Source organism: Corella eumyota, chromosome 1 (genome assembly GCF_963082875.1).
Source record: "Corella eumyota chromosome 1, kaCorEumy4.1, whole genome shotgun sequence".
NCBI lineage: Eukaryota > Metazoa > Chordata > Ascidiacea > Phlebobranchia > Corellidae > Corella > Corella eumyota.
In genome coordinates, this window is record NC_137490.1 from 20,232,668 (window position 1) to 20,245,272 (window position 12,605).

Sequence of the window (12,605 nt, forward strand, 5' to 3'; positions counted from 1 at the left end):
GTGACCCGGTTTGCTTCCTGGTTCGATGCATTTCGTCGGTGCAACCCAAACCGTGTTCATATCGGGTCACGTGACGCGCGCTGACAGCGCTCCAAGAAGCAAGTACGACGAAATTACCGGGTTAACACGCGGAGGGAGCGCGACTCCATCGATTAATTATTCATCCGCGGCGAAGACAAGACAGCCGCGCATATTGTGTTACGTGAAAATTTGGGACGATTTTTATATATATACTCTATGAAAATAATCCTGTAATTGTATAGCATAAAACAATGACATTCAATCAGACAGTATCAATTGAATAATTTATATTTTTATACTTAAACTAGACACAGTCTAATTTCTTAATTGAGTGCTGCCGCATAATTCTACGTTCTTGTTTTATGAATGTTTTTGCGACATTTTTTTAATGGCCATCTGTCGACCGTCGCGTAATTCTTTTGGGCAATCTAATTCTTTAGGGAAAAGCTCACGTGAAACAATAACAGTTTTGTTATTATTCGTTTCCATTTTAAAACAACTCGAAATTGTTTTCTGCGGCTTTTGTTTAGTCTCAAATGCCAAAAATTTGATTAAGCACAAATAATGTTGTCTTCGTAATAAGAGCTCTATTGTTTCGCCATTGTTTGCTAAAAAATCGTTTATTTGTTGCGTCATAATCGGCAAGAGTTCATCATCGAATATTAGAAACTTATGAAAATATCAAGATTCGTTCGTTATTGACTTTTCGGCCGAATTTATTTGCTTTGCTCTTGAGGAAAGTAGCGATGTTCGTATATTTAGAAATTCCGTTATTATTTCTGACGGCCTGAATGTTGTTTGGTTGTTTTTGATTGCTTTTCTGTTATTTCGCAAGTCTGTTAAATAATTTGGGAGAATTGAATATTATTTTAAAACATGGTTTCGAATTTCTAAAAAAACAAAATTAATTTTACAATTTAAATATTATTTTTAAACTTTACCAAATTTATAAAATTTGTAAAAATTTATTTAAAATTAAAAAGGTTACATTTCGGTTTAAAAAAATTAGTTAAAATTTTACAAGAAATCTTCTTAAATTTCATGTCAAGTGCTTGGGTTTAACCAAATCCGTGGATTAAGTTACTGCGGGCCTGATTTCTGTCAATTAACAAGTTAAAACTGTAACCAACTTACATGTTATAGCCAACGTACACCCTACCTTCGATCTCACGCTCTTACAACCTTGTGACGTCACGAATAAAGTCACGTGGCCTGCCAATCAAAATTTTAATTTTTTTATGTTTGGAATTGAAATGATAAAAATTTTTTTAAATTGAATTTTTTTTTGTTTCGCGTGGCGCTTGTGCCAATTTCGGTCACGGGAATTTAGGTTTATGTGGTTTATTGGTTATGGCTTTCTGCGTCTTATACCAGCGATTTTTGATTAACAAATTTACAATAACAAATTTGCCCACACACTTTCTACAACAAAAACGCTTTGAATTGATTAAGAAGGCTTTTTATATTCTATAGTATAATTTAAACGGTGTATTAGGAATATTATATATTTTTTTGTGGTTTCCAATTATACAAACGCTAATTACCACGAGACGTTGGCTTCTTATTAACGAGGAATCGGTAAAAATATCGAATTATTGATAAAGATTGTGCGTTGAATATAAGTAATTAGGATGTATGATCGATTGATTTTTAACATCACTCTAACATAAATTACAACCGACAGGTTTAGTTATTTTATATATATTTAAAAAAATTTTATTAAGTTAATAAAATAATAATTCAAAAATAATATAACAAAATGCGTTTAAGCTATTGGAAACGGTGATACTATTTTTTTTAAATTAATTGAATCTGTTTTTTAACGCTTCTATAGTTACAGGAAAACCACATACCACAATTCAAATAAAAGCTAGGTTATTTTCAATTCCTATTTTTGTAAGACTAACCGAAAATTATAGACCAAAACTAGGTAGTATTAAACGCAATAGAGCATATCGCAAGCAATGACAGAATATGACGAATTTTTTGTGTACAAAATTTTAAAAGCACAAACAAATGGGTTAAATATTTTGGTATAAATACTATTATTGCCTGATGTTATATGAATAAGTTGTGATTTTTTTGTTAAATATGTTAATACGTTGTGTTAGAAAATAAAATTAACTGATTATAATGGATTAATATTGTTTAAGCTATCCGTACCATGAACGCTGGTTGGATTAATTTGAAATTTTTTAGTGATTCCTTTATTTTTAATCTTTATTTTGACGTTGAATTTTGACAATTTTTTCACATTCAAATTAAAATTTTTTCGATTGCTGATTAAGATTTGTAGTTATTGTATTTGTTAAAGTGTTTATTAGGTCGTTTTGTGTGTTTTGAGTACATACTTAATTATTTAAAATAACGGAATACCAAATTCAAATTCAAAATTGTTTTAATTTAAAAATTCAAAATATTTCTAACCTTTTTTGTCAAGGTTGTTTTCACACTAATATGAGAATTATTTCTTATAGGGAAAAATATTTTTTTAAAGTTGTCAAATAATTTGTTTATTTTAACAGTGATTTGTAAATTTACCGAACGCAGTCATGGCGCTTATGTCAATAAAAAAGTGTAAAAACTTGATTCAAGCGCAAATGTCACAACAAAATTTCGACCAAAATTGAAGGAAACGGTTTGTTTGGTTAAATTTAATCCAAACTACAAATATTTAAACTGTCTTTTTGGTAGGAATTTTAACCTGGTTTTGAATTTTTTTGCACAATCTTCAAAGCCAGTTTTTTTTATTGAACGACAGCATGTTACTTCGTTTTTTAGTATACTTGTAATTGCCTTAACCTGTTCACTCCCTTTTTGTTGGTTTGGGTGGTCTTTTAAAGGCAAATAGGCATTAAAAACATGTTGGTATAAAAGCTTTGTTTTGGACATGCTGAGCTACTCTTGTAAACCAATAAAAACTTAGTTAAAAAATTAAAATCTAAGTTTTTCAACTCCTTAGAAATATATTTAAAAAATAATTTGTTTTTAAAATCTTGAAAAATTATAAATGTAAGAAATTAATTAATGTAAAATGTAAGAATTTAATTAATGTAAAATGTAAGAATTTAATTAATGTAAAATGTAAGAATTTAATAAATGTAAAATGTAAGAATTTAATTAATGTAAAATGTAAGAATTTGATAAATGTAAAATGTAAGTATTTAATTATTGTAAAATGTAAGAATTTAATAAATGTAAAATGTAAGAATTTAATAAATGTAAAATGTAAGTATTTATAAATACCAAATGCCATTGGCTTTTATTTAAAATTTTTAACATTTAAATTCACGTATGGGAATGCTTTGAGTTTTTGCTTTTAAAGGTTATTATCTAACATCGCCAGCTGCCCGACTTTCGCATAAATATTTAATGCACCTTATTAAAAATTAAAATACTTAGTTCAATTGTATTATCGTCGTCGTTCTTACATGTACAATAAATGAACTCCATTAATGCATTGTCTTAATAGAATGACGTAATAATGAACTAACAATGTAATAAATTTAAATAATCAACAAATTTTGAGCAAAATTTAAAAACATTTTTGCTAATTTTTTTATAGTTTTTTTTTTAATCTTGTTAAATTTAAAAAAATTCTCTATTTTTTATTTTAAAATGGGTCAAAATGAGTGTGATTGTTACATATAACGTTTATATAGGCCATCAATAGCTTAGTTTAGCAAACATCTTGAAAAAATGGTAATTTTTGATTGAATTAGGAATTATGTGTAGGTTAATGCTATACACTTTACTTTTTACATAAAAACTTTAATCCTTTCTACAGGCACTTTAATATAACAAGGCTTTCATGCAATTCGACACTATAAACCACAAATAAATGTAAATTGATACTAAAGCATGTTTAAGATTATTTTTTTATTTTGGTTTTTCGCGCATTGATAAAAGTAAATAATAAATACGATATACAAATAATATTACAACAATGCGACAAGAAAAAATGACAAAATCGATTTAATGATTTAAAACATGCCAAAAATATTAATGTTTACATAAAGATTTTAAGTATGTTTTATGGCATGGTCACCGAACCCAAAATTTTGGCACTAAATGATATGTAGTATAACTGTGATAAATTTAAGTAAACAATTTCACAAAAAATTAAAATAATTAGATTGAGAATTTTTGTCACAAATCATCGGTAACTTAATATTGTTAATTGTTTAAAAATTTACAAACAATTTGTTGGAACGTTAATGTGTTATTACTTCTATCCGTTTCCAATCGTCGGGTTAATTTCGAATCCAGTGTTAACGTAAACCTATCTCGATCTTGCGGTTTAACTGGTAATTACCAAACGTTATCTGTGGTCAAACGATTCTAGTTAACGAATTATTTCGGCGACCAATTGACTGTAGGTTTCAATTTCAATCCATCTTAGTTAAAATTAACACGTGCGTTTTTTTTTCGACAGGTCAGTCGCCTGTTATTTATATCTTATAAAGCGGAGTTCCTATTTTTTCAGGTTAAACTATTATATCGGGCTCATTCGTCTTGTAAATCTGTCAAAAAATGTCAATATTAGGTAAAGATATACCCGCGTGTTATAAGGCACACAAGATGAATATTTTAAATTTTAATTTAATAAACAATAAATTTGAACAAAATTTAACTGAATCAAAAAAACTAATATTTAAAAAAAAAATTGTGTGTTAAAAAAATTGAGTGTTTATATATTAAAAATATCGATTTGTGCTTTATTTTAAATAATTTTTTTTTAGCTATTCCAGCTTCTCTTCCATCGGAAGACAACTTAGAATCTTTACCAAAACCCCTGGCTCAACGAAACTCGGTCCCAGAAGCCCCAAAAATTGTAGAACAACCCACAAATCAAATCGTTAAGAAATCAACCCCCAATGTAAGGTTGTATTGTAGAGCAGCAGGGTTTCCAACTCCAGTTATTTCGTGGCTTAAGGAAGGGAGACCTCTGAACGAACTTGGAAGTAGGATTTTTTTTTGGTTTTTTGTTAATTTATCGTTTTAGATTTTTTCCATCAACAAAAAATTTTAGTGACTTTTAAAAAATTATTTTTCACTATAATGACTCTACGCGATGCCTTCAGTTGGTTCCAAACTCAGGACCCCAAATACAGTAATCAAGGAACCTGTGCCTATAGCTGGTATCAAACCCTAGACTCTTACTACATTATTTAAGGACGCTTTACCTTTAGTTGGTATTAAACCACGAACCCAACTAAAATATTTAAAGACGCTATGCCTTTAGTTGGTATTAAACTTAGGACCTTAGGTTTTAAGGTGATGCGCACCTAAATGCCCTCTGCCATTGCTCCTACGTCACTTTTCAACTTGTCAAAATTCAATGTTTAGCACAACGTCAAAACCGTTTTCCATAACCTGATATAAACGGTTTAAAACTCTCTGTTTATTTATGTTTTCGGTTTTAAGTTAATCTAATTTTCACACGTATTTTGATGGAGAATTGTGTTTAATACGATTATAGGCAAATATTCACTTACTTATAACTACCACAAAATCTTTTCCGAATTAATTGCGCAAACTTTCAAATACCTTTAAACCGCACGACTTTTTAAAGCACCTAAAAAAACATCGAAAAGTAGCGAAATTGTTACGACACAAGGTAATGGGGATTTAGTACACTATATTGTGACGTCATAGCTAACAATAGAAATCTTAGGTCGTCTGATCCTGGATTTAAAATGGCAGTAAACATTGGAAATTCGATTATGTGAAAATTATAAAACGAAAATTGTTGTAATTTTTTTATTAAAAATAGCTTAAAAATTGCAATTTTGAAATTGTTACAAAAAAAGAATAATTAAACTTTAAAAAAAAAAATTGCGAATTTTTTTTACAGTTCGAGAGATTGTGATTCTTGGCGACGATTTAATCCTCCTAAAAATTATTGGAAAAGGCAAGGATGCGAATACAGGAGTATATCAATGTGTTGCCCGTAATACTGTAGGACAAGCTGTGAGCAGAAACGCTACTGTACAAATAGCAAGTAAGTCAAAATCTGTATTTTTAAACTCCCATTTTGTGTGATTGTATTATCTGTTACTAATGTAATTGATATTGTTACATTGTGTTATAATGATATGTGATGGGGGAGTGAAGTGTTATCATTTAGTTATCAGTAAAAATAGGGGGTAATATTAGAAGATATTTAAACTTTAGGTTTTAAAATTAACTTTATTAAAGCAAGGGTATTACAACTTATAATATTTGTTATTTTTAATGGCGAATAATTTTAATCAAAATTCGCATTCCAAACTATGTTATCATATTGGATTAAACAGTCAACTCGCTAGCTATATTGTTATCTAAATCGTCACAAAAAAACTTTAAAAATCACGTATTTTTATTTGTCTGTTATGTTTACCAGCTTCCAGTAATGGTTCAGTTACATTTTTGAAACATTTTATCAATTTAAATATTTATTTTCGTAGTCAATACTTAATACCGCGCAGAATATGATTAATATTTCATGATATTTAATATCAAATGGATAGAAATATGTTTTAAGTAAGTTTGTTTAACTTGATAACAACCCATTAAAAAATCCAATGTTGATATTTTGATAATAAACAGAAAAAAGTTGAATTCCAAAATTTGAAAATTCTCACAATTTTCAAGCGCGCTATCTTAAACACGTCACAATCCATCTTATTATCACGTCATATTGAGTTGTTATTATATTAATATCCACTTTTATTGGTTTCCTATATATTGGTTACTAAGGCGTTGGGATGTTTTTGTTTGGAAAATTGTCGTTTTTTTGTGACCCGTAATACAAACCTAACACCTGCCATTGACCACCTAGGCTTTCGGACTTTGATTCGCCGACCTTAGGACTATAAAACATGTCAAAAATACGATTTTTAACCTACTTCTGTACGGTGTGTATTCTTGTCATATAAAATTCCTTAGCAAAGATTTATTAAGATTGTGTAATTTTTTTAACATCTTTAATTAAATCGCTTTCGTTGCGGGGTAGCAATGTTATTTGTATTAGCTTGATATTTATTACCTAATATTAACTGTTGCAATATCATATTGTGTAATTCATTTATGTCTACATATGACTGGTAAATTTTAATAATTTGACCCCCTTTGGTTTTTGTTTATTTATTAGGCTGACTGGGTTTATTTATATTACATAATATTTTATGTTATAGACTGAAATTGTAATAAAAAATGTGTCATTTTTTGGGTGGCAAAAATTTAAGATTTTTTTGTAAGAATTTAAATTTTGCGTGACATTGTTTTTGGCCGCACCTGTTTGACAATTATCTAGAAAATCGAACTAAGCTTTTGACAGAGTCTGTTTAAAATTCGACACAAAAATTTTAATCATTTAAAAAAAAATTTTATAATTTTCTATACCATTGTTAATAGGTATACTACTAAAAAAGCAATTTTTAGACAATTTTTGATTTTTATTTAAAGTTTAAATGGGTACAAGTTGGCCTGCTCTAGAAAATGTATGTAGGGACTCCGAAATAATTCTTTATAAGTGAATTACCCGCTCTTAAATTCCAATTTGCTTGCTTGTAAGCGCTAGGCTAATTTAATTTCAGTTCAAGCTTCATTTTAAAGTTTGTGTTTTTCCTTAATTACTTGAAATTTTCACTCAAAATTGAAATAAAATCGATTAAATTTTCGTCTTGAAAGACCGGGTTGTTAAAATACTGAAATTAAAGTTAAAATTGTTTTGTTAATGTTCCGTCAATTTTTTCGAAATTCACGCCCGACTTTATTGCCAAAAAGTCATCAGTTGTAATTTCATTTATCTTGTGACGTCATAGACATTTGAAGTTCATATTAAAAAAATTTAAAATAACATTTTTAAAAGTTGTTACAAAAATTTAAAAAAAAATTTTGAATACTGTTTTATTAATCAATTTAAATATTACCGTATATATACACTAATTTTTAGACTTTAATTAACAAAATAAATAAATAATGTTGGTCTAATTATCAACAAATTTAAATTGAATATTGATAACCTTTTAACCTTAATTTAAAACTAAATTGATAATTGGTAAATAAAAGTTGGAATTTTTATTTCCAATTAACATAGAACAGGGTTAAATGTTATCTTAACGTTGTTAAACTTTAATAAATAATGCATAGGTTAAAAACAAAGTTGTTTATTTGTTAAATTTGTTTAGGACTACTTTTTAAAATTTTAAAAATAATTACATATTGGTCTAATGTTTTTTGTATTGTTTTTAAATTAAATTATAATATATCATCTAATTGTAACTGTCATTTAAACACTTAATCCATTTAAACCACCTTTATTAAACTATAAATGGCCTTTTATTAGGATTGACAAGTATAATAGTTTATTATCATCAATTCTCATGAGATTTTCTTATTACCTCTTGTGTTAGATATTGTATTTGAAGTTATATCGAGCTGTGAAAACTAATATAGAACTCTCTTAAATTACATCTCACCTTATTAAATATAAATATGCTTATACATTTTTTTGGGCGTTTTTTTTTGTAAACTATATGTAAACTAAAACTATTCAATTAGTTGGGTTTAAATAATTAATTAAAATAATAAATTATTAATAATAGGTATTCTAAAATAAAGGAGTCTATTGTAGAATAAACAGGTTTTATTTTAAATTTATTAATTATTCGTTAGTTTTTTTTAAAACTATAAAACTTCTTTGAGTAAACAATATTTTTAACCCGTACACTGTCTGTTGAATTATTCAACATTTTAACGCAATATCCTTTAAAGATCATTTTGTCTTTGAGATGAGTTCTTCCATAATTTATGTTTAAGAAAGATAAGTAATTACTTTAAAGGGCAAAGTGGTTTCGTGACAAGTTTATGTTACTAAAAATACTTCAAATATATTTTTGTTTTTAATATTACATAAAAGTTTGCTTTTTTGTCTGTTGCAAAATCTGGGTATTTTAACTTTATTTGTTTTTAAAAGTCGACTATACATAAACAAACATCAATTTGCCATTCTGTTATATATATAATGTGTCAAATTACAGAACCATATGAAACAAAATCCAAGTTCACGGCCTCTGCGGTAAATGTGTACAATTATATCTCAGTAATAAGCATGTAATTGTGTTTTGTGTTATTTGTTTTCGCAAACAAAGAGGTTTAGACATTGACTGATACAGAACGGGGTTTAATATAGAACCCACGGGTATAATTTACACAAAATTAGCCCAGTTATGGTATCAATTTAGGGTTAGGTTGACAGACTGGCAAAAAGCACGTGACAGGGTGATATATGCTGTCAAAATCATTTTTTCAGTCGTTCTTTGATCGCTTAACTAGCGCCATGCTTGAACGCTTATAAATGAGGCGAAGTATAGAACTGTTAAAATCTCGGTATCCAGATATCAACGCCTAAAAGACTCATAAAAATTCTGATCTAAACGCCTTTATATTTGATGTGTGTAAACGTGTGATACTGACTTTGATGTCAATCGTCGCCTTTCGTTTCATTAAGATTTAGATTTGGGTCGGGGAAAAATGTTTGTGAAGTCTCGACGCTCTATTCAAATATTGTTATCGAACGGAAATCAGAAGCTCTTTAATTTGTTCCTTTAAACTTCGCACCTGTGATATATATGGCACAGTTCCATATTTAACTACATCACACCGTGGGAAAGTTTTCAATGTTAATTTTTTTGTGCCTGTTGTAAAATACCCTTGGCAATGGTAACAATTTTTACCTACTAAAAAGCAGTTAAAATGCACTTAATAGATCAACTAGACTTAACATAGCATATCAAACAATAAAATAAACGGACCTTGAGTAGGTAATACAATATTAACGTTAAAAATACCTTTGATACGACTATATTAATCCATTGGCCGATATTTTATAATTCAAAGCCTAATACAGTTGTCCAGGCTTATCTACAAAGGCAGAGCCCAGCTTTACTTATAACCCTGGGCTTGATAATAACAGGTATATAGATCACAGATGTTGAAATAATACCTGGTCTTGTCGGTTTTATTGTATATCGCACGTTCGGTAGGCCTTTAAAGCTTTGAAGGCGGGTAACGAGAGCATATAACGTCATAGTATAATTTTGCAGGTGGTTTTGGGAATTTATTTTATTAAATTATTTGATTATTCGAAGTCTTTAAATTAATGTTAATTTAGTAGCGGCATTGGTGATTACTGTAAATTATTGTCAATTTAAAAATTAGGTTTTGTTATTTTTAAATGCAAAACTAATTCAATGCTGATTTTTCTTGAATTTTTATATTTGTTTTTTTATTTATGGATTTTATTTAAATTAAATTTTACTTTATATGGAACTTTTTACTGTAAAAACAAATTGATTTATTTTTAAACTCCGACCAATACACAAAACTCATTAAAATCTAAAAACACAAGATGACGTATTATCACCAGCTGCACAAATGTCAAAATTGTTACATTTTTAACTTTTCCTCAAAAAATGTGATTTGTGTTTTGTTTGTTAACTCGGCGTGACAATTCGCTTGTTTGTGATGTCATAATAGACCGACGGGAGACTTGTTGACTCACAGGTCACGTGCTGAGAAGGAATCTTTTAAATTATTCTGGAATTTGTAATAAATATTTTGACTTGTTTCCATAAAAAATCCAGCGTTGTCGACATTGCTTTATATGGGCATATATTGATAGTATACTAAGTTGTAAAGTACGTTGTCTAAATTGAGGATAAAATATCTTTTGTTTAAAATTATTTATTTTTCGGATTTAAAGAAAGATTATTCTAATACTATACCCGCTATTTAGATCAGCAATTTATTAAACATCTTATATTACATAGAGCTATGACTTAAGCTACTATTTCAAACGTTAAATTACGACCCGGCGACTTATTTTTACTTAATCTAGTCCACGATATTGCCTTCATGGTATAGGGTGTCATACGTTCTAGTTGTAACTTAACTCTCAATACCTTTAATCGCATTTTTCATTTTCTAAAATGTTTGGTTTTCGAATTATAAAGTGACGTAATTAGAACGAATTTGAAATCGTGACTTAGAAAACGTGATTTTTTTTTAAATGTAAATTGCATAATTTTCCGACGGAATTTGTGAATTGAAAATTTTTTCGAAAATTCAAGGGGAATTGACCACAAATTAGATTTTAAAGTGGATTATTATATCTCACCGAAACGGGGAAAAATATCATTGTTTGATTGCTACCTTTAAAATTGAACCTATTCCTAGAAATCGCTTTTTGGTTGGGCGGGTTTTTTGAAATTTTACGTCATCTGACGAAGGTGTTATCCGCAGACTTCCTGCATTAATGTATTCATCCGCCGTATTCCCACGTGACCTGGAAAATATCTCACATCGTAACCTTTCTTTAAAACCTAATTGAATCGTCTTTTACAGTCTACCGCCGATGTCTATAAAAGGATTAAACCGATTTCGCATATCGTAAACATATTTATATAATTTATAAAGTCCGGTGACTGATTTATAGTGACGTCATTTATTCTGTGACGTCATAATTGCGCGGAAACGCTAGGGTGATAGGGATCACAGTGGATTATGTCGAGCGTAGGTGGTCTTACGAATATCTCGATTTTTGAGAAGGTTTAAACTTAAACAATGCGACATGCTGGGCCATAAAACACTGGTGACTTTAATGTATTATTGTACTTGACTAATGGTGAGCTTTTATTGGCGAAAAGGGCAGTTTTTAACGCGTCTCTCTAGACGGTCATAAAATGTGTCGGGCCTCGATAATTGACTTAATAGCTATCCTGTGCGTACATGAGAAAATTATTTCGATTATTTTTTAGTCACTGATGTAGTTAAATTATGATAAATAAAAAATAACCTTTGGTACTTACATAAAAAATCGTTATTTTTGAGTTAAAAAAAAAAAAAATTTAATTCAGATATTTTAAAGTTTTCTATTTTCTAAAATTTTAAATATTTACTAAAACAATACGGTTGTTAAATTTATATCTGGTTTAATTTCGAATTAAGTTCGACCTAGCTCAATTAAGTTGAACCCAGTCTAAAGGAACAAAATATATGAGCTCAAATTTTTAATAACATAATTGAGCGTTGGTAAATATCCAATACGACCCACACACTTTAAATAGGACAGGAGTTTATAAGTTCTATGCAATTATGGCTCACACTTTAAAAGGATTATGGACAGCTTGTTTAAAAATAAATCAAATTTTTGACACATTTTAGCTTTTGTACTTGTAATTACAACACTCTTATAAAACCACATCCATGGCTTATTTGTGAGAAAAAAAAGAACAAGTCAATGTATATATATATATTGCCTTGTTTACATGCACGCTAAAACTAAAAATGTAATGCTATATTTTATTGACTGTTTTATATTTTAACTAGTCTATATTTTTACGTAAATAACACCCACATAATAGGCTACACACTTAGGTCAAAGTGTATGCAGATGAAACTTATTTTATCGCAAGAATAACCAACCAGCTGTACACCAGTTACAAGTCACTGCATTTTTCTATTTACCCAGCATTTCCAGATCATATTGTTATTAATAGTTGTAGCAAAACAATAGCGCTTATGTTTTGTAACAATAC

At 28.7% G+C, this 12,605-nt stretch overlaps 1 protein-coding gene across 1 annotated transcript in view; it reads left to right on the forward strand.

Moving 5' to 3' along the window:
- Positions 1-12,605, forward strand: part of LOC145749896 (roundabout homolog 2-like) — a 47,029-nt gene that overhangs the window by 2,264 nt on the left and 32,160 nt on the right. The window contains exons 2-3 of the mRNA XM_082565782.1: positions 4,764-4,985; positions 5,879-6,025. Of these exons, the coding sequence (XP_082421908.1) occupies positions 4,764-4,985; positions 5,879-6,025 (369 nt within the window). The remainder of the gene's footprint in view (positions 1-4,763; positions 4,986-5,878; positions 6,026-12,605) is intronic.